This window comes from Mus musculus, chromosome 17 (assembly GCF_000001635.26).
Source record: "Mus musculus strain C57BL/6J chromosome 17, GRCm38.p6 C57BL/6J".
NCBI classification, from domain to species: domain Eukaryota; kingdom Metazoa; phylum Chordata; class Mammalia; order Rodentia; family Muridae; genus Mus; species Mus musculus.
In genome coordinates, this window is record NC_000083.6 from 66,075,656 (window position 1) to 66,101,639 (window position 25,984).

The 25,984-nt window shown below is 42.1% G+C and overlaps 2 protein-coding genes and 1 non-coding gene across 14 annotated transcripts in view; 1 reads left to right on the forward strand and 2 right to left on the reverse strand.

The window, feature by feature from the left end:
* Ankrd12 (ankyrin repeat domain 12) overlaps window positions 1–3,149 on the reverse strand; it is a 113,102-nt gene extending 109,953 nt beyond the window's left edge. For 2 of the 11 annotated variants that reach the window (XM_006523399.4, XM_006523397.4), the window contains exon 1: window positions 1,229–1,445. The gene's annotated coding sequence lies outside the window, so the exon portion shown is untranslated. Of the gene's footprint in view, window positions 1–735 lie in introns of all 11 variants that reach the window. The other 9 variants (XM_030249419.1, XM_006523396.4, XM_030249418.1 and 6 more) reach the window with 7 other exon arrangements.
* Ndufv2 (NADH:ubiquinone oxidoreductase core subunit V2) lies at window positions 3,140–25,904 on the reverse strand. 2 transcript variants are annotated; one of them, NM_001278415.1, is made up of 9 exons: window positions 25,760–25,904; window positions 25,323–25,419; window positions 16,209–16,274; window positions 13,776–13,838; window positions 13,577–13,693; window positions 11,748–11,916; window positions 7,743–7,852; window positions 5,156–5,232; window positions 3,140–3,932 (listed from the first exon to the last, which is right to left on the reverse strand). In NM_001278415.1, the coding sequence occupies exons 5-9, from the start codon at window positions 13,583–13,585 to the stop codon at window positions 3,839–3,841; spliced, it is 459 nt and encodes a 152-aa protein (NP_001265344.1). In that variant the 5' UTR covers window positions 13,586–13,693; window positions 13,776–13,838; window positions 16,209–16,274; window positions 25,323–25,419; window positions 25,760–25,904; the 3' UTR covers window positions 3,140–3,838. The 2 variants fall into 2 exon arrangements, with proteins under 2 accessions (NP_001265344.1, NP_082664.1); NM_028388.3 differs by lacking the exon at window positions 25,323–25,419.
* On the forward strand, window positions 10,439–10,545 carry Gm23264. The gene has a single exon (XR_003952468.1). It is a non-coding gene; the product is annotated as a U6 spliceosomal RNA (small nuclear RNA).
* Window positions 25,905–25,984: the final 80 nt, after the last annotated feature.

Here is a 25,984-nt window from a genome sequence, read left to right on the forward strand (position 1 = left end):
AACAATGTCTTCATTGTCACATTGGTGATTCTAATTTTTGCTTTTAAACCATTTGGCATCAAGAGAGCACATTTTGGCAGTTCTGAGTTAATCTCCAGGAAAGCCTTTGTGTAACGCTTTAAGAAAATGAAAAAAAGATCAGTAAGCAAGATTTTTAAAGGCCTACTTGGGCATATGTTTTTAATGAACAGATGACTTACTGGGATAGTTCATCTTTCTTTATAATTGACTCAGGCCATTTTAAAATAAGAAGAAACACATGGCTGAGAATGCAGGTTCGTCTCAACCACAGAATTAACGATAATCCCTGAGCGTCACTGATCGCCGGATTTGCAACATACTTCGCCCCAGTTCAAGGGGTGTCCAGCGGAAATTACAGTCCCTACAACCACACTGCTTCAAATGTTTCCGACGTACTCAACTAGTGCAATACTGTTCATTTCCATCCTCAACTATTCTCGCTGTAATTATTAAAACAGCTGTCAGCTGGGCTTCGGTGACCTCTTTGTACAGCGTTTTTATTCAACGCCGTGGATCCTGAAGGATGCGTCATCTCCATCTTACTCTCCAAAAACCAGATCTAAGATTCCAATACGCTCTAAGGGTCTCTGAACATCATTCCAATCGGAACTGGCACAAACTAGACCTGATCGCTCAACGCGGCAAGGGCAGGTCGCACTGGCATTTAGGACAGAACTGGCTCCGGCGAGCCGCAGCTCTTTCGCTTTCACGCACCTCTCCCGGGACCATCGCGCCTCCTACGCCCCGGCCCGCACCGAGTCTCCGACAACCGCGCACGCAGCGCCGCTGGCACCGGGAGCGCGCGGCGGCACGGCGCGCCCCCGCGATGCCGTCCGTCCCGGTGCGCTGGCGGCGCCCTCCCGGCCGCGCCATGTTCCGGTAAGCGGCGGCCAAGGCGCTCGCGCTAGCCGCCGCCCGAGCGTCGCCCAGCGGCGGCCCCACCTGCGCCGCGACCCGTCAGGATGCCGGGCGGGGCGGCCACCAACGGCCTGTCACGGTCCGGCCGGCCGCGCCGCGGGCTGGGCTGGGCCGAGTGGCGCGTAGCACACGGCTGGGCGCGGCTGGCAGAGGCGCAACCCCCCTACCTGGCTCCGGGGAGGAGACGGGGCACCGGGCTGAGGGTCTCCTCCCTGGTACCCGGGACAGACTCGAAACCGCGCCCTCCTTCCTCCCCTCTGGTCGCCACGCCCCCCTGGCCCGCACAGACCCGAGGCTCAGCGGGCGCAGAAGGGTTCACCCCCTGAACGAGGACCTCCGGGTGGCCGCCGCTGCCGGTGTCTCCGTCGCCGCTGCAACAGCCCCTGATGCCGCCGGGGCCAGGCTTAAAAACATCTCCGGTCTTGGTCGGTCTCTCACCACAGCCTCCTTGCTCCTGGACAGCGTTCTCCGCGATTGGCTGCGGCGCGAGCACGTGACCCGGGCGGACACGTGACTCCTGCAGGCACGGGACGGGCGGCGTGACCGCCGTGCCCCGCCCCCGACGCGCCCGTCCCTGGGCTCCCCGGAGGAGCGGAGCGCGCGGCGGCGGGTGGCGTTCTTGGGGAGCGAAGCGGAGCGGGTGGAGGGGGCCGGAAGTCCTGGAGCCGCGTGGGAGTCGGAGCAGCCCTCGAGCCGTCGGCCGGGGAGCTCCTCACGCGCAGTCACCACCACCGGAGATGTGCAAAAGGCGGCATGGGTGCTGGCGCCCGGCGGAGGAAACGCACATATTTTTGCAGGGTTTGAGTTGGGACGGCAAAACCAGCCGGAAACCGGGAGGGTTTTGTTAGCGGTGGTCGTGCGGGCGGGAGGGCACCGCAGCACTGTGGGGCAGGTCCGGGTTGCGTGACTGAGCCGCTTCGTGCGGCGCGGGCCGAGGGATGTCCCAGCCAGACGCACTCTGTTCCCAAAGCACGGCTCTAAGCACTGCTTGCAAAGAACGCATCGGTAAGCTCAGTTCTAGCCATGCGATCCTGTGACCTTTCTGAGCAGAAATTTCACCAAATTTGTTCCTGTGGTACTAAGTCTCATAGGGCGTGTGAGGAAATTTTACCATCGCAGCAGCTTGTCCTCAGACTTCCTTCTGAATACTTTAATCTACAGCGGTTAGCCTGCAACCGTTGTGCTTTAACCACCCTAAGAAGTTACATACTCCACAGGAAACCATCTTCTCCCTCTTCGTTAACTGTGGCCTCCTTCAGTATCCGTTAGTATCTTAATGATTTTAAGACAGTCCTATCAATAATAAGCTGTAAATTCTGATGTGAGTTTTGGGCTTGACAGGGACATAAACCTTCATTAAAAAAAAAAATCAGGATAGATTGTCTTCCATTGTTCTCAGCTATAAAAAACTTTCAGTATGAACAGTCTTCTAGAGAAATCTGTGTATGTGTGAACTGGGGACTGAAGCTCTGCCCTTGCTCATGCCAACCAAGTACCCAACAGTGGTGTATAGTGAGAGCTATATTTCTGGTGAAAACTTAACTTTAAAGACCTACCTTAGACCCTAAATCATAAGCACTCACAACCAGTTAGTCTTTTTATATAGGCAGAGCTGGAGAGATGGCTCTGGGGTTAAAAGCACTGTTTGAAGACCTAGATTCAGTTGTTCCCAACACCCACAAGACCACTCAAAACCTTATGTAACTTCAGTTCCTGGGTGTCCACTGCTCTCTTCTGGATTTGGTGCACACCACGAGCACAGGCAAAACACTAATCCACATAATATAAATCAAATCTAGCTTAAAAAAAAAAAAAGACAGTCTCATTAATTAGTTCTGTCTGGTGTGGACTTCCATACATAGAACCGGCTGACTTCAAACTCTCAAGAGATCACCTGCCTCTGCCTCCTGAGTGCCTACCTCTATAATGAGGTCCCTGTAGGGTCACTGACTTTGATAAATCCTGAAGCAATCTGATTATTCCAGGAATGAAAACTATTTCTATTCTGCATTTTCAGAAGCACGGCACTATTACCTCCTTTCTTGAGTTGAAGGTAATGTTTTATTCATACAAACACATTGTCCAGCCTACCAACTCCACCAGTTAGTTCTTAGGTGCTTCCAGTGTTAAAAATATAGCCAAAGATGGCCAAACCATGCCTCAAACGACAAAAACAAAAACATAGCTAAAGTTCAAGTATGGTGGGTTTGAATATCTTTACTAAATCTCTGAGTTCTAGTCCAGTCTGATCTACAAAGTGAGATCCTGTATCAAAATAAATAAATATAGCTAAAGAAATATCAAATTATTTTAACTTTTCTTTTTATAAATAATGCTTTTACCACAATCCCAGAACTTGAGAGGCAGAAGCAAAACTACCCAAAGTTGAAGGCCAGCCTGGTAAACATACAAGCAGGGCTACAGAATGAGATAGCAAACATAAATGGAATACTTTGAGAAAATTCTCTTACCGGTAGTACTGATAGGGAGGTCTTACCAGTCAGAAACTTCAGTAACAACTATATGCTCTTAAATGTTAAAACGCTTAAAGGGAACATTGACATAAAGCTTATAAAAAATTTAACAATTTGGCTGTGTCTAAAGATACAAAGGAAAAATGTATTTTAAGTTTTGCAAAACTTTTACTTCACTGATAAAAATGACATGGCTCTATGAATGGGCAACACTAAAATAATTCTTAACTTGATTCTGTTATAATGATAGGTCTTCACAGGTAGACCGAGATAGTGGTCCTGTTGTTTTGACATAATATTTAGCAGCTGCAAGTTACTAGATTACTGCCAGGATGTACAGGTGGGAATAAGCAAACCGAATAAAGCTTATGTAGGGAAGTTCATATTTTATTTGTCCAGTGACATTTTTTACAGTTGAATACAAGTTAAAGGCCTGCTTGCACACCAAAGCCAGGTCCTTTGGGTGGTTCAGTCAAAGAAGTAAGGCCTCCAGCTGGCTCACAACAGAAGCGGCCACTCCTGAAAAGAAAAGCAAGTAATGATTATTAGTGATTAGCATATGTAAATTTTTACTGTAAAAAACTGGCCACCTTTAATCCCAGCCAGCACTCCAGAGGCAAAGGCAGGCAGAGCGTTTTTAAGTTGCTAACCTGGTCTATATAGTGAGTTCCACACTAGCCAGGGCTATCGTAAGACCTTATCTCGAAATAATATTAACAGGCACTTTCAGCTTTGATGTAACTTTATGGACTTCATTGTGTCTGTTGTCTATTGCTGGTTATGTGACATATGACTGACTGTACTACAGTTAGTTTTAAGTATCACTGTGAATTCACAAGCCAACTAGAAATCCCATGGAGACCAAACTATGGCACATAAGGAAAACTAAAGATCTGTGATATTAAATAGGACAAAAAGATAGGGAGAATACAAGATAGCTATTTCAAGAAAAGTAATAATTAAAGATCATCTTGTCTGGGGTCAATGACATGGGTCTGTAGGAAAAAGTGGTTGTTGATAAGGACAGCAACCCAAGTTCAAAACCTGAAACCTATACAGGCTTAAGGAGAGAAGCAACTCCACAAAGCTGTCTTCTGGCCTCCACATATACATTATACATGATCAAAATTTAAAACATGTTTTAAATAATGTTGTATTGATTGAAAGGGAAAATGGATCTTTAGGTGGGAATAAGAGGAAGGCTAATTTCAGATCAATCTTCTTAGTAACATGAACTTTTAAGCAATTTCTATTTGAAGGAAATTCTCTTTCAGAATAAATATTCTGGTAGGTCACAGATAATTATCTTACAAAGTTTTTTCCCATATATGTGTGAGATGTATGTAGGCATGTTTGCACATGTGTTTTTGTGTGGTGTATGTATGTGCACATGGGGGAACAAAGTCAGCGTTAGATGTCTGTCTCTATCACTCTCTACCTTATGCTCTGCATCACACTGAACTGTAAACTTGCTGGTTTAGTTAGGCTGGCCAGCTACCTCTCTCACAGGATTCCCGGTCTCACCCTAGCCCTGCATGGACAGAACACTGAACCATTTCCCCAGCCGTATTTTATGGATTTTTTACCAAAAAAAAAAAATCTTGCTTTAGATGAGAACTTTAGATATGCAAAGTTCCAGTTGTCTCCTATGAATGAGCAAAACTCTTAAAACCCCGCTGCTGTGAAAGGCAGTTCAGGGTAGGTTATGCCATCAGAGTTTATATATATAAATGAACGCATACCTTGGCCCTGGTTTGGGAACTTTTCCAGCTTTGAGTTCATCAATAATCTCTTCAATATCCTTGGGTGTCAGATCCTCCTGGAGAAAAATTGAAGACGTTAACGAATTGCTGTTAAAAAAAAAAATCTGTAAGTCCTTACAATGAATTCATTTCTTACTTACCAAGATCTCTATAACTGAGTAATTCCAATATATAATGCGATATATATTAAGACTGAGCTGGAAAGGGAGAAACTAAGTGTCTTTCTGTGTTTTAATTCTGGCCTCACTAGTACCTCAGAGGAGTCATCCGAGTCCTTTACTGGTAACTCAACCTGAACTTGTTCTGAAGAAGAAGTTTGAGTAAGAGTGGCTCCCCTGGGCTCCTCTATTTAAATGCTCACTCACTGACCTTCGAGTGGAACTAGCTGAAAGGATTAGGAGGCGTAGGCTTGCGAAAGGAAGTGTGTCACTGACAGTGCCAAGCTTAGTGTCTCTGTTACTACCTATAGATCAGGATGTAGCTTCAACTACTTCTCCAGCACCATGCCACTGCCATGCTTCCTTTCATGATGATAATGAACTAAACCTCTGAAACCATAACATAAGGAAGGCCCCAACTGTGTTTTCTTTTTTATAAGAGTTGCCATGTCATGGTGTCTCTTCACAGCAATAAGAAAATATAAAATAGGAAAACACCAAAGAATAAAAGAAATGCTAACCTGAAAAGGCACTGTGGGTCAGAGTGATTATCTGTCACCTGATAACCACTGTTGTGCCTGATAAGTACAGACCTACTATCCTGAATCAAGCTCTAACTACTAATTGAAAAAAAGGGAAAAAAAATCTCTTAGACACCAAGGCCTGTGGGCTACTATATCAAAATTTATGCTTCTTATAAAGCCCTGACTAATTCCTGTTTGAGATGTACATAACAGAGGCAAAAACAAAACAAAACAAAACCCTCAAAGAAATTTCAGCAAGAAACACCAAACAAACTTCTCTTCAAGTTTTCAATAGCCAAGAAGGGCTGGAGCAGGACCCCAGATCAGCACAAAAGAAGTCTTCATAAGAGACCAACCAAACCACAGTTAAAATCAAAAAAATCTACACATTAAATACAAAGATAAACTAGAAAGTAAACTGTCCTGCAAAGAAAATGTCTAGGCTGGAACCCATGTCACTGCGGAATGGGTTAAGTAAAAGGTATAAAGAGGTCAGCCTTTAGGGGTGCGAATAGTATCTCTAGGAGTAGGACAGAACAAAGTCCATTCTTGAAAATGCTATCTTCAGCAAAGACCTCAAAGAATCTCCATAAACTATTTTCTAAGAAAATCATAATTGAAAACCATGATATACGCTGACACCATTGCATACACTAGCAAGATTTTATTGAAAGGACGCAGATGTAGCTGTCTCTTGTGAGACTATGCCGGGGCCCAGCAAACACAGAAGTGGATGCTCACAGTCAGCTAATGGATGGATCATAGGGCTCCCAATGGAGGAGCTAGAGAAAGTAGCCAAGGAGCTAAAGGGATCTGCAACCCTATAGGTGGAACAACATTATGAGCTAACCAGTACCCCGGAGCTCTTGACTCTAGCTGCATATATATCAAAAGATGGCCTAGTCGGCCATCACTAGAAAGAGAGGCCCATTGGACTTGCAAACTTTATATGCCCCAGTACAGGGGAATACCAGGGCCAAAAAGGGGGAGTGGGTGGGCAGGGGAGTGGGGGTGGGTGGATATGGGGGACTTTTGGTATAGCATTGGAAATGTAAATGAGTTAAATACCTAATAAAAAATGGAAAAAAAAAAAAAAAAAAAGAAAACCATGATATATGAGCTGGGCATGGTGGCGCACACCATTGATCCCAGCACTCGGGAGGCAGAGGCAGGTGGATTTTTAAGTTCCGGGCCAGCCTGGTCTACAAAGTGAGTTCCAGGACAGCCAGGGCTATACAGAGAAACCCTGTCTCGGAAAAAAAAAAAAAAAAAAAAAAAAGAAAGAAAATCATGATACAATAGGGGCAGCAAGTAATTTAAAATGCTAAAACTCCACATATTTGGATATTAAGAATACCTCCAGAAAATTTACAGGTCAAAGATAAAAAGATAAACAAAACAAAACAAACCTTTCAAGATACAGATAAAGCAGTAGAAGTAGGTTATATATTTCATCTATATAAAAAACTTAAAGCAAACAATGACATATTACTATAGATACAGACTAAAAAAAACTTTAAAACTATAAAAAGAATACACACTAAATTTATGATACTGTCTAGAGAGAAAAAGATGAGGTGTTTATATGTATAATTTCTTCTGCAAATAATGATAATGACAATATTATCTAATTGCTCTAAAGTGTTGCTATTTCGTTTCTACTATATGTGAATGACTAAATTTGTCATAATTAAAACTCAAATTTATATCCGGTAGAAAAAAGAAATTTTTAAAGATAATTCTTTTAAAACCATCTAGATACGTATACTACTAGTAGTTTCTTCTAATGAGTATCTCAAGAACTAGTATCTGAACATGAAATAAAATATATTAAATAGGATACTTCAGAACTTTAGCTTATTATCAAGTGGGATGGATACTCACATAGTAGTTGTCATTTATTTGAACCATCGGTGCATTTACACAGGCCCCTAAACATTCCACTTCTATAAGAGTGAAAAGTTTGTCAGGTGTAGTCTCTCCAACCTTTATTCCTAAAAATGTAAATAGCCATTAAAAGAAATAAATTATAGCATAAAAGCAATATTGTTTAATAAAAATGACAATATCAACAATATGTTATAGAGGTATATAGGAGTATTGGCATGCATTAAATTTCTGTAAAAATGTAAAGAGCCTCCAGGCAGTGGTGGCACACGCCTTTAATCCCAGCACTTGGGAGACAGAGGCAGGTGGATTTCTGAGTTCAAGGCCAGCCTGGTCTACAGAACCAGTTCTAGGACAGCCAGGACTACACAGAGAAAAACCAAAAAAAAAAAAGTAAAGGCCCAAGCATAATGGTATACATGTGTAATCTCAGCACTTAGAAAGCAGAAACAGGATTCAAGTTCAACACTAGCCTGAACTATATATTGAGAGATCTGGTCTCAAAAAATAAACATAATGATAACAACATAATACTCATTTTGATTTTTTGTCTTTTAGGTTTTGTTGTTTTGTTTGGAGATAGGGTCTCACACTGAAGCTCAGTCCTGGCCTCTTAACTCATGACAACCCTCCTGGCTTAAGTTCCAGAAGTCTGAGATTACAGGCAAAAGCCAACTGCCTAGCTTCAAGCTATTTCTTGAGTAAGCTTGTTCCTTTAAAATCAATAAAAACCTAGAGGCCAGTGCTCACAGTTTTCATTCACTCTGTGCTAAGACTGAACTTGCTGCCCATACCACCTAGCTGCTTGTCTGCCACATGGCTGACCTCCAGCCTACCTCAAACATCATGGCTCTACCTTTTCTCTGTCTCACTCCTACAGGCAGCAGTGGATATTTATAGTTTGCCTGCATTTGGGCTTTTCTTTTAAACTAATAAAATTGTTCTCAAAGCTGGGCGTGTTGGTGCACACCTTTAATCCCAGCACTCAGGAGGCAGAGGCAGGCAGATTTCTGAGTTCGAGGCCAGCCTGGTCTACAAAGTGAGTTCCGGGACAGCCAGGGCTATACAGAGAAACCCTGTCTCGAAAAAAACCAAAAAAAAAAAAAAAAAGTTCTCAAGCTTAAAAAAAAAAAAAAAAAGGTGGGGTGGGGTGGGGTGGGATGGAGGCTTCTCAGTGATTCACTGGGTGTCCTTGTAAAGGATTGGGTTTGGTTCCCAGCACCCAAACAGTTGTGGGTCACAAACATCTGTAAGTCCACTCCCAGGGGATCCAACACCCCCTTCTGGCCACCAAGGGTACAGTACACAACAAAAAAAATCATTAAAATAACAAGTAACCATGCTGACAGGAACCTGATAACAGCTGTCTCCTGAGAGGCTTTGCCAGATCCTGACAATACAGATGTGGATGCTCACAGCCAACCATCGGACTGAGCACAGGGACCCTAATAGAGGAGTTAGGGGAAGGACTGAAGGAGCTGAAGAGGCCTTATCTGGCATCAATGGGAGGGGAGGCCTTTGGTCTTGTGAAGGCTTGATGCCCCAGTGTAGAGGAATGCTAGGGTGGTGAGGTGGGAGTGGGTGGGTGAGCTCCCTAATAGAAGCAGGGTAAGGGGGGATGGGATGGGGGTTTGCAGAGGGGAAACGGAAAGGGGATAACATTTGAAATGTAAACAAAATATCCAAATTTTTTTTTAAAAAGTAACCAATTGGACTGCTAATAACACAGTTACACCATTAGATTGGCAAAGATTCAAAATATTATTAAGGAGGTAAGGAAAATGAATACTCATATCCTTAAGGGAAGAGATTGGCAAAATACAGCAAGCATGAGTCAGCAATTTCTTATAAATGATTTTAATATACAACATGAAAAACATTCAAAGGTATGAATATATGAAATTACTAGAGTACTCTTGTCTTTAACAGCAAAAAACAAGAACACTCTGTGCTACACATGAAGACCAAAGTTACACCACATAAGAGCACATATATTACATTTATATGCTAAATAATAAATGATATAAAGCCTGTATGCTATATACCAAGTAGTTACCAGAATCTCTACCTTAGAGGAAGCCAGCTGATCTTTCAGCCTTATATACTTTGATGTTGCCCAAATGTATTTGTGACATGCAAAGACATATTTTTTTTTTAAATCCCCAACTGATGACGAAGACCAGCTACGACTTGAGAGTCAGAGGACTGCAAGCAAGAACAGCTTGGTCAACTCAGTAAGACCCTATCTCAAAGTAAGTAAAGAATGGGGCTGAGAATGCAAGTCAGTATTAAGTGTACTTGCCTCAAGTATGAATGAAGCCTGTACTTCTTCAATACAAGAAGGAAAATTAAAAGATGTTTTAACTTCATAGTCAAAAATAAATGCAGGCAGGCAGGGGTATATACGTTTAATCCCAGTACTCCAAGGGAAAGGCAGGCAGATCTCTGAGTTTGAAGTCTGGTCTACAGAGAAAGTTCTAGGACAGTCAGGGCTACACAGAGAAATCTTGTCTCCAAAAAAAAAAATAAAAGAGGAGAAGCAGAAGCAACAATGGCGATTTTTTTATGGAAAGTACTGAAAGTACTCATTTATTTTATTTTATAAATGTGCTATAGCTGTATCTGTTTACCTTGTGAAATAGTCCTACTATGTTGTTACTTATTCTATGGCTCCTCTAGAAAAGTACATGGACGTGCTCGCTTCGGCAGCACATATACAAAAATTGGAACGATACAGAGAAGATTAGCATGGGCCCTGTGCAAGGATGACGCGCAAATTCTTGAAGCGTTCCATATTTTTGAGACAGAAGGAAGGACCATCCAGAGACTGCCCCACCTGGGGATCCATCCCATAAACAACCACCAAACCCAGACACTATTGCAAAAGCCAGCAAGATTTAACTGACAGGACCCTGACATAGCTCTCTCTTTTGAGGCTATGCCAGTGCCTGGAAAATACAGAAGTGGATGCTCACAGTCAGCTATTGGATGGAGCACAGGGCCCCCAATGGGGGAGCTAGAGAAAGCATCTAAGGAGCTGAAGGGGTCTGCAACCCTATAGGAGGAACAACATTATGAACTAACCAGTACCCCAAGAGCTCGTGTCTCTAGCTGCATATGTAGCAGAGGATGGCCTAGTGGAGCATAAATGGGAGGAGAGGCCCCTTGGTCTTGTGAAGATTATATGCCCCAGTACAGGGCAACGCCAGGGCCAGGATGCGGGAGTGGGTGGGTTGGGGAGCAGGGGGAGGGTATAGGGTAGCATTTGAAATGTAAATGAAGAAAATATCTAATAAAAAAGTTTTACATTTAAAAAAGAAAAAGAAATGAAAGAGCAATTGCAGATGTCGAATACAATTCACCTAAATATCTTTAAAAAAAAGTACATGGACACTCTAAAAATTATTTTTAATTGTGTATTTGTGCACATAAGTGCAGGTGCCTCAAGAACTGTCTGCTTCACCTGGTGCTGGAATTATCGGTGGTTGTGAACTTTCTGCTAAATAGATGTTGGGTAGGAAGGGAACTCAGGTCCTCTGGGAAGCCAATGCATGCTCTTTGCCTGAGCCATCTCAGAGTCTAGCCCATATATAGTCATTTTTATGTGATATATGCTAACATTCTTAATGATTAACATAAATTAAAGGCTCAGACTTGAGGCAGAAAGAAATAAAAGCAAGCAAATAATATCTTTTTAAGTACTGAGTAAGTATAAACCAAGTGAGAAAAATTGAAGTGGAAAATATCAGATCTATAAAATAATTTTGTTTGTTTGGAAGTTGGGAAATGTATGGAGATGAAGCTTGCTTTGTTTGTTTGTTTGGGGGTTGAGGGTGGGAAAAGGTATCTCAAGACAGGGTTTCTTTCTCTGTGTAGCCCTGGCTGTCCTGGAACTTTATAGATCCTCCTGTCTCTACCTCCCAAGTGCTGGGGGATTAAGGTTGTGTCCCAAGGCACCCTGGCTATCGTTGGGATTAATGAAAGAAATGAAGTATTCCATACCAAGCTTTCTCTGAAGGGTCTCCAATATGCTGTCAGAATCTCGCAGCATGCAAGGTGTAGTAGTGCAGACCTGGATATGGTACTTCCCAACTGGCTTTCGATTATACATTGTATAAAAAGTTGCTACTTCATATACTCTCATTGGAGGTACTTGTAAAACTTCAGCCACCTGAAATATTAGAACATTAAGAATGATTACATGCAGTGTTCACATCACCTGAAGCTAATGTATCCAACTCTAAACAGTACAGTATCCTAAATGCTCTTACACTCTTACTTGTTTTATTTTTCTCTATACTCTTACTATTCAACAAGAGACCTAAATATTTTCATTACTAAAAACATTTTCCTTAAAAAAAAATAATAATAAGTATGGGCTGGCAAAATGGTTCATGTAAGTAAAAGACCTTGCTAACCAGAGAAGTCCTCTGACCTCCACAGGCACATCACACACTAAGGTTAACTCTTAAAAATATTTTTTAAGAGTTTAAAAACGGCTGGGCAGTGGTGGCCCACGCCTTTAATCCCAGCACTCAAGAGGCAGAGGCAGGCAGATTTCTGAGTTCCAGGCTAGCCTGGTCTACAAAGTGAGTTCCAGGACAGCCAGGGCTACACAGAGAAACCCTGTCTCAAAAAACAGAGAGAGAGAGAGAGAGAGATTGATTGATTAAAAATGAAGGTATAATTTCAAATGAAAAAATTTTCACAAGCACTATATAGCATACTATTTTTGTTTTTTCTTTCTTAGTCCTGAGGATTAAACCCAGGGCTTTGGAGTTGTTGGGCAAATGCTCTTCCACTTAGCTACATACCCAGTTCTCATCAAGGTTTCTAGAAAAATTAACCACCTGTGTCAACCTAGTTAACTAAGCATTTAATTATTAAATAAAGCTTTGTAACATGTATCAGTATTAGGGAAGTATATTTGCAAATAAAACAATCAACACAACGTAAAATTTGCATTTGTAGTTTTTAGATAGTCCATTGTTCTCCCATTGTTTGTCTTTTGTTTCTGTTTTGTGATAATCCACCTTAACAGTGGACTTCATTTATAACCAAATCAAGTTTAGAGAATGATGAGCGGAGCATACTACAGTGGAGTGAGTATCCATGACAGCTGGTCAAGCAGAAAGCAAGGAACTGTTCTCATACACACTTTGTAACTGGTGAGTCTTAACAGGGTTTATAAGGAGGCTGAAGTGGGTCACGTGCTGGTTCTGAATGCCATAACATGCCACATATTAGATACAAATTTCTGTTCTAGACTAGAACCTAAGCTGTAATAGGATTACATTTGGTAAGGGATTTTTTTCCCCCTGTAATTTTAATGTTGAAACACTACTGCATTAATTTCCAAAACACCTTGATACTAAATTATACATATTTGAGATATTTCCATTAGTGAGCATTTCCCTCAAAAGGCGTTGGGGGGGGGGGGGGGAGAAAAACACCTCTTTCATATTAGGTACCTATTTCCTGCAAGAATGGAAGCTGTATTACAAAAACACACTAAAGAGATCAATCAATCGATCTATTATATGACTATATAAGTAAACTCTGATACTAATGTTTATCATGATGATCTCTATGTTATCACATGCAAGCCAGGCGTGGTGATGCACGCCATTGATCCCAGCACTTGGGAGGCAGAGGCAGGCGAATTTCTGAGTTCGAGGCTACTAGGCTGGTCTACAGAGTGAGTTCCAGGACAGCCAGGGGTACACAGAGAAACCCTGTCTCAAAAAGCCAAAAAAAAAGCCAAAAAAAAAAAAAAAAGAAGATATCATATACAATCTTTCCTTTTTCCTGAGACAAATTGAATTCAATACCTTGTTCATAGCGGAGATAGGTAGCCATCCATTCTGCCTTTGGGCGAGATCCAGGACTGGAAGCACAGCAGCGGCTTGATGCCCTTCTGGGTAGTTTTTTACTATTGCCTCTATCCTCTGTAGAAGGAAAAGTGCCTGCTTTATATGCATGGAAGCACTGAATACTTGATAAGTCAACCATGCTGTTTATTAAACATACCTTATAGTTTTCTGGTGTGAAATCAAATGGAGTATCTGGGTTATTCTCAGGAGTATCTCTATGCTATACAAAAAAAAAAAAAAAAAATTTAAAAAGAGAAAAAATTTTTCCAAAATTATCAACATTTTCTCTAAAACTGAAATACTACCATACACTACATTTTATGGTTGCTACTCATTTAATCTCTACTTTAACCCCATCAGTCTATCTTTGTAGCATCAATGACTAAAAATACTTATTTGTTGACTGTTTACCAAAGTAAAGTTAGCAGAACTAAACTTTTTAGAATAGTTTCAAAACAAACACTTAAAATATTAAGGCGTACATTTTGGTTTCAAAACAAAAAATATTTAACCAGCTTCACTAAGAATGGGATATTCTAATTCAAATATCAAATACAAATTGACAGCAGTATGTAATTAAGAAACAAAATGTAAATATGGGCTGGAGAGATGGCTTAGAGGTTAAAAATGCTTGCTGTTGCTGGACATGGTGATGCATGCCTTTAATCCCAGCATTTTAGAGTCAAAGGCATGTGGATCTCTGAGTCTGAGGATAACTTGATCTACAGAGAAAGTTCCGGGACAGCCAGGGTTCTATTATACCAAGTAACCCTATCTTGGGTTTGGGGGCGTGGGGTGGGCCATGCTTGCTGCTAATGCAGAGAACCAGAGTTCAGTTCCCAGCATCCACATCAGGAAACATAACTCCCGTAACTCCAGTTCCAGGGTCCCAGTGGTCCCTTCCAGCCTCTAAGGGTACCTGTACCACACGCACATATCCAGGTAGACATACATACCAACAAAAATTTTAAATAAAAATGCTAAATGTGAATTCCTAACAAGCACAGTACCCCAAAGCAAAGGAATTTGATTGTCCAAGATGTCTGGGACAACATATCTGTACTCTTTCAAGAGGTATAAAAGGACATCTTCCCCCAAACAAGTGTTCTACAGAGAAACCATCAAGCTAACATTTAGGAGGTTTAGTTTGTCAAGAATCCCAGGCAGGAGGATTGCCAAGAATTCAAAGACATCTGGGTTACAATGTGAAACCCTATATAAAAATAAACATCAGAAGCAAAAAACTAAAACCACAACTATATTCAAAAAAAAAAATCACCACCACCAAGAAAAACAAATAAACAAAAACCCAGTGGAGTAAGCCAAACATTAAAAGTATCTTTAATCCCAGCACTGGGAAAGCAGATCTCTGTGAGTTCAAGGTCAGCCTGGTTTATATCGAAAGTTCTAGGCCAGCCAGCAATAGTCAACATAAATAAGTACATAATTACTTTCTAAAGAGCAGAATACGCTTAATATTAACAGAACATCTTCATGTTCTCAGAGTTTTGCTTTTTAAAAAGGTATCAAGCAAAAGAGGGAAGAAAATGGAAGCTTTGGACAATAATTTGAAGTATATACTTTAAATCATCATACAAGTTTACTACCATTGTCATCAAATACTAAATTAATTACTAAAAACAGATGCAGCATCTAAAGCTAGTTTTTAAATACCACCTAGTGTTAAAACTGTGAAGCCAAAATTATGGAGACCAACTGCTTTGTAAAATAATATATTTATTATGTAGTAATGCACTAACTGTATTATTATAAACTCTTTCGAGTTTCAAACAAATGCCCTTTAAGGATTTCTCAAATTACAGTCATATAATCTGACCATCAGATTAGCTCTCATAGCAATTTTACCAAACAGTAACCTAAATCCACCCCCCACCAGCCCCCCACAGTGTTTCTCTGTGTAACAGAGCTCTGACTGTCCTAAAACTCACTATGCAGACGAGGCTGGCCTTAAACTCTCAGAGATTTGCTTCCCAAGTGCTGGGACAAAGGCATGCTCCATCATGCCCTGCTCACAGTAACCAACATTCATAATCCTAGAGTCTCCTAAATTCCTAGGTTTAGTTTATATTTGAGAGGTTCAGCTGAAACCAAACATCATTTGAATTATAACAAATTTAGCAAGCTATATTTAAATCCCCATGGTGATCAATATATGTCAAAGACACAGGCATTAAGGTTTTGTTTTGGGGGGTGGGGGGCAGGAGAAGTGGCTCAGAGGTTAAGAGCACTTACTGCTCTTACAAAGCAATTGGGCTTGGTTCCCAACACCCACATGCAGCGCACAGCTGACTACAACTGCAGTTCATAAGGATCTAACAGCACCTGACCTTCTCTGGCTCCCACATATACATAGTGTACATACATGTTCTCAGTTACACTCACACATAAAACTAAAAAAAATGTTTAAAGTTGCTTCTTTGTACTAGGGATTGAGCCCAGAACCAGATCCTGCATACTCTAGGCAAGTATTCTGCCACAGAGTTACGGCAACATCCCACAATTTATGATATTACAGTGGATTCACTCACATTCCCAAGTCTTTCCATTATGAGGAATCCCAATTACTTACCACAAATAAGGCTCCTCCAGCACCATTGTGCACTGCTGTCTTATGCAAATTCCTTGCATGTCTTCCCTAAAGTTTAAATTTTTAAGAAAACAGTCACAAAATTTAAGAAAAATTTCATGAAGAAATACTTTCAGAGTCATAATTTAAAACAAGGGAATCAAGTATGATCTTAGGAGCTGGCCTATATCCTATGCCCTTCTCTCTCAGAAGTATCAGGAAATAGATGCATAAAGGCACATTATTAACTCATCTGTGGGAGTCAGTGGAGGACCTGATCCAAACCCAAACCAGAGTTGAGCACAGGTGCCCAGGTGCCATGAATAAACACAGGTGCCATGAGCACTTTCGCTGGCATGAACCATCAGAGAATTAAGTGGCTGTCTTTACTTTTGTCTGAGTTGATGCCAGCTTTTTAATACGGTAAAGTTTTGTGGCCCTGCTTTACTGGATTGTCCTGTAGACCAAGCTGACTTTCTACTGAGCCACCTGCCTCTACCTCTCAAGATTAAAGGTTTGCTCCACCACACCTGGCACTAATATGGTAAGGTTTTTATTCTACACTTGTGTCACAGCTATGCACAAATAGTCACATTATACTCTTCTAAAATTTTTTGATAGAGTCTCTATATGTAGCCCAAGCTGGACTTTTAATTTTTTCTTTTTGTCTCTGCCTTCCTGGTGCTGGACTGATTATAGGACGCGTTACCAGAGCTGCCAGCCTTTTCAGTTCTTTTCTAAATACTTCAGCAGCTCCAGCCACACACTGTACTACTCGGAATGCTCTGCAGACTTACCGGGTGCAACTGCTCTGGAAGGAATCATTTTGTTCTCCGGTTCCTCTCCTGTACTGCCAACCTCCCACTCTAAACAAAGGAAGTAGTATTCTAAATCCTACCATTTCTTAATTCTGTGAACCACAAATGGTGGGACACTGAGTTAAACCAAGCATGGGACTGGCTACCAGAGAGACTAAGTGCAAGTGACATGACCCAACAACATACTTAACTTTTACCACAGACCACAGTTCTTCACGTGGCCTTAACTAGAAAACCTAGTGACAGACATAGGTATAGCATACAGTGGTTGAAACTATCAGTTTTATGTACACAACCAGAGAAAGGGTCCTGGAGGGGCTTTGCCTCAACTGTGTTCTCCCTTACTGCCACCACCGGCAGCCCTTAGGCAGCTAGTAGATAAACATGCATGACTTTATGCTTCTTTTGTTTTAAATATGTAACTTTTAAAAACAATTCAACACATTCAAGTCTGTGAAACATGACACTAAACTTTAGAAAACACACACTGCAGTCACTTTAGCTGAGAACACAAGAAAATATAGAAAACTTCTCAATAACATAGAATTACTTAAGTAAACACTGAGAAAACTATTTCATAATAATGGTTAATTTTAAGTCAGGGGAAGTAATCCCTCTTTTCACCTTCTGAGCCTTACATACTCATTTCTTGACGATCAACCACAGCTTGAGAGTCACCACCTTCCTTCTGGACTCAGCTCTGACTCCTCTGCTCTGTTTGTCCCTTACATTCTCTCTCTGCGGCATCGTCTACCGTCTATGCTGAAGACTATTGAGTCTTACACACTTCTAGTGATAAAGGGATTAACACCCAGAAAAGACCTTAAGTGCATAAAGTTAATGAGGAAAATTAGTAACGATCATGAACATTTAAAAACGTATTAGCAATTAAAAGCATGAAATTTAAAATAATACTGCCAGCTTAAATTAGGAAAACTTTTGGTTTGGGATTTTGTTTTAAGATAGCATTCCATTTTATTGAGGGCATGGGAGAAATGGCCTTGCTAGTGCATTAGGCAAACACTCATACAAGCCTTTTAGGGAAGCAAACTAGTATGAATTATGGAAAACTTCAAAGAATTTATATCTTTTGGGGGTTGATGGGGGATGGTTGAAGACATGGTTTCTCTATGCAACAGAGCTTTGGCTGTCCTGGAACTTAATTTGTAAATCTACCTGCCTCTGCCTCCTAAGTGCTGGGATTAAAGGTATGAGCCACCATGCCTGATGTAAATTTATTTAACACAGTAATGCTTTCGGAAAGTTATTTTTTTAATTTTTTGTTATTGTTGTTGTTTTCAAGACAGGGTTTCTCTGTGTAGCCCTGGCTGTCCTGGAACTCACTCTGTAGACCAGGCTGGCCTCGAATTCAGAAATCCGCCTGCCTCTGCCTCCCAAGTGCCAGGATCAAAGGCGAGCACCACCACTGCCTGGCTGGAAAGTTACTTTTAAAGAGCATTGAACTAGGAAGCTTGAGAGGGGTGCTGTGAATCTATGCCTACATATGAAGACCCCGCCTCAAGGGGAGGAGAGGGTTGGTGGGTGGGTGTGGGTGTGTGTGCGCGCGCGAGCACCTCCCACTCTAAACTGGAACAACTCTTCTTACAAGTTCTGTTCCCTGTTCCGGGCGTGGTGGCGGCTGTCTTTAATCCCAGCACTTGGGAGGCAGAGACAGGTGGATTTCTGAGTTCAAGGCCAGCCTGGTCTACAGAGTGAGTTCCAGGACAGCTGGAGCTATACAGAGAAACCCTGTCTCGAAAAACAAAACAACAACAACAACAACAAAATATTGTAAAGGCTCATTTATTTTTTTCTATTTTCCAATTCCTACTTAACACTGATACACAAACTGAAAAAAGATTGATAAAACATTCACAAATGAAATGCATTGAACTTTTTCTGGTCAATATTTGAATCCTTTTTTGTTTATTCGGGATGTTTCATGCATATATTTTCATTTAAAATAAATAAAGAGGAGCTGGAGAGATGCTTAGCAGTTAAGAGACCTGCTTTTGCAGAGGACTCGGGTTTGGTTCTCAACACCCACATGGTGAATTGTAATTGTCTATACCTCCAGTTCCAGGGGATCCAGTGCCCTCTTAGGCCTCTGTGGGTACCATACACACATGCAGTGCATATACACATATGTAGACAAAATACTAAAACACATAAAATTAAAATAAATCTTTAAAATAAACACAGAACTAATTTTGCAGAAGCTGTCCGTTAGCTAAGCCCTCCCTACAAGAACAGGCCTCTGGCAAAGGAGCTCCTCCATCCCCTTCCAGATGAGAAGAGGAAGCGCAGGAAAAAGTGCCTGGTGCAGAGCCCCAACCCTACCTACTGCCTGGATATGAAATGCCCAGGCTGCTGTAAAATGACCAGTCTTTACCCATGCACAAACGGTAGGCTTGTGTGTTGGCTGCTCCACTGTCCTGTCGGCCTACAGGGGAAAGGCAAGGCTAACAGAAGGAGGCAGCAGCACTGAAAGCACATGATTCAGGGTAAGTAGGAACTATTCTAATAAACATATTTTGTATTTTAAAAGAGAGTTGTTCATTAAATCTACACTGCTACAAATTGGACAATCCCTTTAACAGCTATTTACCTATTGCTTTTTTTTCCCTGTGAACAACTCACAGAAATTGGCCCCAGGGACAGAACTCAAGATGGCAGTTTTGGTAGCAAGCACTCCAACCACTGAACCACTCTACCAATCCCTGGAAAAATATTTTGAGGCATAATCTTGCTGACCAGTAATTCTGCATATTCACATGAGTTTACACACATTTGCATCCAAAAAATTAATGTTTTAATTGCAAATCACTGATGACAGATGATTGAGAAGAGTGGGGAGGGGGCTGGAGAGATGGCTTAGAGGTTAGAGTGCTGCTGGCTACTCTTCCAGAGGTCCTGAGTTCAATTCTCAGCAACCACATGGTAGCTCACAACCATGGGGAGAAAAAGCTAAGAGGCATAAACTTAGGACTTTCTGGTTTTTATTTTTTCCAAGGTAAAGAGTTTATATTAATACTTCACTACTTCCTAATATGCAACCTTGTACTTAATATCTTTATTTAAAAGCTTGGTGTGCATCGTGTGCATGCAAGTGCACATTATGTACAATGTCTGTGAATATCAGAAGTGGAAAATAAGATCCTTTGGAGCCAGATTACAGGGAGCTATGAGCTGTCCAGTGAGTGCTGGGAAGCAAACTCTGGCCCTTCGAGCAGTAAGGGGTTCTTAACTGCTGATTCATCATCTCTTCATCTACTACTTTAAGGAGATTTAGAATTATTTAAATTTTATGTGTGTAAGTGTCCCCCAGGCCATATAAAGGGGCACTAAGTCCAAGACAAGACTGGTGCCTCTAAAAGACAAGACTAGTGTTGGATTTCCTAGAACTGAAGCATCAGACAGTTATAAGCCGCCCTGTGGGTGCTGGGAATGTAGCCCCAGCCTGTGGACGAGCAGCCAGTGCTCATCACTGAGCTCCCTCGCCAGCCCCTCACTTAATATTTTTAAAGCTTATTGGGTTTTTTTGGTTTTGGGTTTTGTTTTGATTTGTTGAGACAGGGTTTCTTTGTGTAGCCCTGGCAGTCCTGGAACTAGCTCTGTAGACCAGGCTGGCCTCAAACTCACAGAGATCCTCCTGACTGTATATCCTGGGTACAGGGATAAAAGGCATGAGCTCTTGTTTGTTTTAAAATGGGTGTCTTTTTTTTTTTTTTTTTTGGTTTTTCAAGGCAGGGTTTCTCTGTGTAGCCCTGGCTGTCCTGGAACTCACTTTGTAGACCAGGCTGGCCTCGAACTCAGAAATTAGCCTGCCTCTGCCTCCCGAGTGCTGGGATTAAAGGCGTGCGCCACCACACCCAGCATGGGTGTCTTTTTAATGGGCTGTTTTAAGATAATGAAATTACTCTGAAAGAACTTCCTAATATGTTAAAGCATTGTTGTTCACTTAGCAGACACAAGATAAAACAATAACTGAAAGACAGATTTAAAGATAATTTTAAAGCATGACAGATATATTATCTTTTGTTTATAAAAACTTTAACAAAGTCATTCTCAAGACAGATTACTGAGTGTTAGTATGCAGTTTTTTATATTGTAATTAGGCTGTGACTTCTGATACAATCATATTTTTAGATATTTGAAAAATATCTACTTCCTCTCTACTGAAATTAATATATAAATTCCCTTTTACTTAGAGGAAGTAGAAGGGGTGGGAGATGCACTGGTGTTCCCATAAGGGACGTTTTGTTCTTGAGTTATTCATGCTAATAATGTACTGCCACCTACGAGCTTATCCAACACAACAGGACACAAACAACCCTTTCATTCAAGACTCACACAAAGTAGAGCACAGCAAACCAAGCCATCACTTTACACAAGCCACTACACTCTTGTTCACTAGTGCCAGTTTGGAGAATCAGCCTAATATAACCCTTCCAGTGGGATGTCTCTCTTGCACATATAAGCATCTGCCTGCTTCTCAAGTTGGGATTAAAGGCGTGAGCCACCACTGCCAGGCTTACTTTTGTTGTTTTGAGATAATAGTCTCATTAGATAGCCCAGGCTAGCCTAACCTTTCTATGCTCCTGTGTCAGTCTCCCGAGTGCTAAGACTGTAATTATAGACCATCACATGCAGTTAACAGTCTTTATAGACAATACCTTAATGCCATGCACAACTTAAGAAGATATCTCAATACACTTTTCCTGACTTACTAATCACTAGGTTTTAGACATTCTACTGAGTAATTTTTGTTATTCTTGCTATTGCATTCCCCAGCCCTGCTTCTATCCCAGTTCTTCCTCTACCCCAGGTTACTACTAATAATATGGTTCCATGACAGTCTTATGCTTTTCCACATCTCTATAGATGCTCACAAAAATTCTAATGAGCAGAGGACTGAAGGTGGTAGCTCTGGACTCAACCTGAGCATGCTACAAATCTGCCGAAACTGTTCACGTCTTACTGGACAAAATCTAAATCCTCTTACGTCATAGAAAAGGCCTTTTGCCCCTTTCAGTCCCAGCTTCCACCCTCTTATTTCCTTCCAGCCTGCCATGCATCTCACTCCTGTGCATGCAGCTTCTTCAACTTACAGCACTTTATGCCTCCCACTTACCCATCGTGATCACGTAACTCCCTCCTCTTAGCCTGGACAGCACTAGAGAAAGGAACCAGCCATGCTTCCATAATTATAGCACTTGTTCAACTTAGTTGTTCATCATATACAACGATTTTCCTGGGCAGCTTTAAAAAGGAATACTTACATACACACACACTCTGTCCATATGTACACACACACACATACACACAGAAAAAAGAATAAAAGAGTAGCTTGGTGAGATGGCTCAGTGGGTAAGAGCACTGAGTGCTCTTCCGAAGGTCCTGAGTTCAATTCCCAGCAACCACATGATGGCTCACAACCATCAGTACAGCTACAGTGTACTCATATACATAAAATAAATAAATAAATCTTTTTAAAAATGACTTATTTATCTTATGTATATGAGTACACTATAGCTATCTTCAGATCCACAAGAGGGCATCAGATCCCATTACAGATGGTTGCTAGGCACCATGTGGTTGCTGGGATTTGAACTCAGGACCTCTGGAAGAGCATTCAGTGTGCTTAACTGCTGAGCCATCTCTCCGGCCCCAAATAAATAAATCTTAAAAAAAAACAAAAACAAAAAAGGGTGAAACTACTTTATAGAATATAATGTTGGCAAGCTATACTGTTTCATTTATTATTAAATCTTTGACTTTCAAAGTAGGAGTGCATATAAACCCAGCATAAGTTAAGAAAAATCTGTAAAATGTTTTGAGATTTAGGATTTTAAGGTCACACACACTAAGATAAAATTTCTTGGTTTTTTGGGGGGGGTTGTTGTGTTTTATTTGTTTTGTTGTTGTTCTTGTTTTGAGAAAGGTCACTAAGTAGCCCTTGGTGTCCTAGAACCTGCTATACAGACTAGGCTGGCCTCAGGCTCACCGAGACCCCCCTGCCTTGGGATTAAAGGCGAGAGCCGGCACGCCTGTTCTGAAGGTGAGGTTGCTTTGGGTTTTACAAAGCTGGGACTTTACAAAGCTAGGTTTTGAGTTTCTCCAGTGTCTAACAGGCCTGCAACTAGGACTGCACAGAGAAGCCCTGCCTCAAACAAGCACACCAGAAGTCTTTCCTGTAAGCCAGGCACAGTGGCTCACACCTGCAACACCACCACTTAGGAGGTATGCTAAGAGGACTGCCAGAGTTTAAAGCCAGCCTGGGCTATACAGTTAAGACCCTGTTATACAAACAAAGAAACCAAAATAAACATAAAAAAATTAAAACGCAGTCTTAAATGGCTTGACTTAGCCAAGGAGGTGGATAATCTCTGGCATGGGCAAGTGGGAATCCCAGGAAAGGAAGTATCGAAATGGGTACAGAAACTACTCAGATCTCTGGCTAACCCCTGTGTAGTGACAGAGTCTAAGCAGCCTTGCTAAATTAGAACCAATATTGGTCTACCACTCATGACAATGGGGGTGGTCATTCTTTAAAGAAATAAGTTAGAGTGTAGTGTTAATTATGTTATTATTATGTTATGTAATGTTATTAGTGTAAGTTATTATGCATTTACAAAGTCCAGGATACAATTCAAAATTATTCATTGTGGAGAGCATGTTGGGGTGACAGCACAAAACCCACTATCATAGGGGAAAAACATTTCAAAACTGAAAGCAGAGGCCTGGGAGTGCAGGTGGATCCCTGAGTTTATGGCCAGGCTAGTCTTCCTGGAAGGCCAGTCAAGGCTACATAAACTACATAAACTCTGTCTCAAAACACCACCCACAAAACAAAACCCTGCTTTTCAACTACACCTCTTGTTACCCTTTGCCTCAAAAACAAAAGAAACAGAAGATGTCTATGGGAGCTTTTTTGCCCCTACTTCTTAGTCTCCTCCTCAACTGAATGATTCTCAGAGCCTCTCTTACCTATGTAACCTTCCAGTTTCTGACTCCAATCAGACCTAGTCCACCTCCACTCCTACACCAGTCATCTACTCAGAGCAGAACCCTTACTGTATATAAAACCTTTCACTGACTCTTTACTAGTCTACACTACCAGGGACACCTCTTTGTTTGTTGTAGGAGGCTGGGATTTGAGTTGGGGATATTTTACAAACAGGAATTTATATAGGCCAGACTAACCTCAAACTCACTATATAGTTAATGATAGCAAACATTCTGATTTTCCTGGCTCTAACTCCTAAATGCTAGGATATCAGATGTGACCAACCATACACGTATGAACCTTATTAGTGTTCTTACATGTTCCCCACAAAAATTGGGAATTCTGTTTCTAATTTGTAGTGATGAAAACACTGCACCACCCTCTAAAATAAGATATAAATTCACCTATCAAATACACAGCAAGGGGCCATCAAACATCACCCATCATTACTCTACTCCAGCAGGGCATGGAAGCTCACACCTGTAATCTCAGCACTCAAGAGTCAAGGCAAGAAGACCAGCAAACATTCAAGGCCTACATGCCACACTTAGCAGGCTCCAGGCCAGCCAGGGCTGCATGGTGAGATCTAATTTCAAAAGGAAAAAAAAAAAGTACTATAATCCAATTCACACTGTTACCTGGACCTAGAAGTACATTAAGGCTTCAAATAACTAGGGACAGACTCAACATTCCCATTTCACAGCTAAAGAAACAAAGACTAATTCTCTAGGTCATGTCACATAACTACAAAAGGTCACCTGGGATGCCTAAGTCTAAAGCCCCAAATGGTTTGTTTACACACACACACACACTATATATATATATATATATATATATATAGTCTTTTGTTGAGAACTTAGTTTTTGTTTTACTGTTAGGAAAATAAAATCCAACCAAACAAATAAGGCTTCTTTCTTCCCTGTAGTTGCCATGTAGTTAATTTCAATAGCCATTACTTTCTGTGTGCCCATGCACTCTCCGGACACAAGCTCAGCTTGTGAAGGTCAGACCACAACTAGTCCTCACACCTGGAGGCCAGCACCTTTCCACCCTGAGCTACCTCGCAGGCCCTGGAATCTGCATTTTAGCTTCGCTTCAGTGTTTCAACTTCAGTTCAATTCCTTGGCCTATCTGAGATGCACCTGACACTCAAATGGCCATAGAACTACGACTCTTTGGTCAGTGCGGTTACTCGTGCTACTACTATTCTCTCACGGTTAATTCCTACGATTCTCTGCCGAGCATTTCCTAAAATGAATGAACAACTTCAGTAAATGAAACGCTGGTCACCTTTATCTAGTCCTGAAGGAACTCGGCAAGCCTTTACCAAGCCTATCAGCGTTTTCTCCAGCATGCTTTTAAATCCGATGCAGCGCAGCCGCTATGCCTGACAGACAAGCAGCCCAAAGCTTCGCTGCTAGGATCCTGGAAGCAGCGGGCCGCCAGGGCCCCCCACTAGCTTCCGCACCAGGATAAATGACAATCGCCTTCCTGACCTTGACTAAGTTAGGGGTGACTTTCCCCGGCCCGGTGCGGGCGGCCCGCCACCCGCCGCCACCGCAGCTGCGGAGCATCCCGGAGGCACTGAGGACGAAGGCCGCGGCGTCCCCGCCGCCGCCAGCTGACCTGTCCAGCGCCTAGGGGTCTCCGAGGACTAAAAGCTAAGGGAGGCACGAAGAGCGGGAGACTGTGGCGACAGTGCCCGGGGTTCACCCCGAGCCTCTTACCCACTGAGCAGCGAGGCCGGTCGCCCTGGCCCGCAGCGCCAAGGAGAACATGGCGGGGTACGCGATGCTCCGACCCCGGCCGCTCTAGGCTGACTGGGAACGAACGAGCCCGGAGGCCCGGCGCGCGCGGCCCCGCGCCCAGGACGCACGGCGCGCGCGCGCTCACGAGCCCTGGCCTGGGCGTCCCGAACGGTACGCCGTTCCTGACGCAGCGGCGCGCGAGGG

Coding starts and splice junctions, on each gene's coding strand:
- Ndufv2 (NM_028388.3), bottom strand. CDS start 25,810: ATGTTCTCCTTGGCGCTGCGGGCCAGGGCGACCGGCCTCGCTGCTCAG. Junction 11,917..13,576: donor CTATCTCCGCTATGAACAAG/GTATTGAATTCA, acceptor CTAATATTTCAG/GTGGCTGAAGTTTTACAAGT. Junction 3,933..5,155: donor GTTCCCAAACCAGGGCCAAG/GTATGCGTTCAT, acceptor TTTTCTTTTCAG/GAGTGGCCGCTTCTGTTGTG.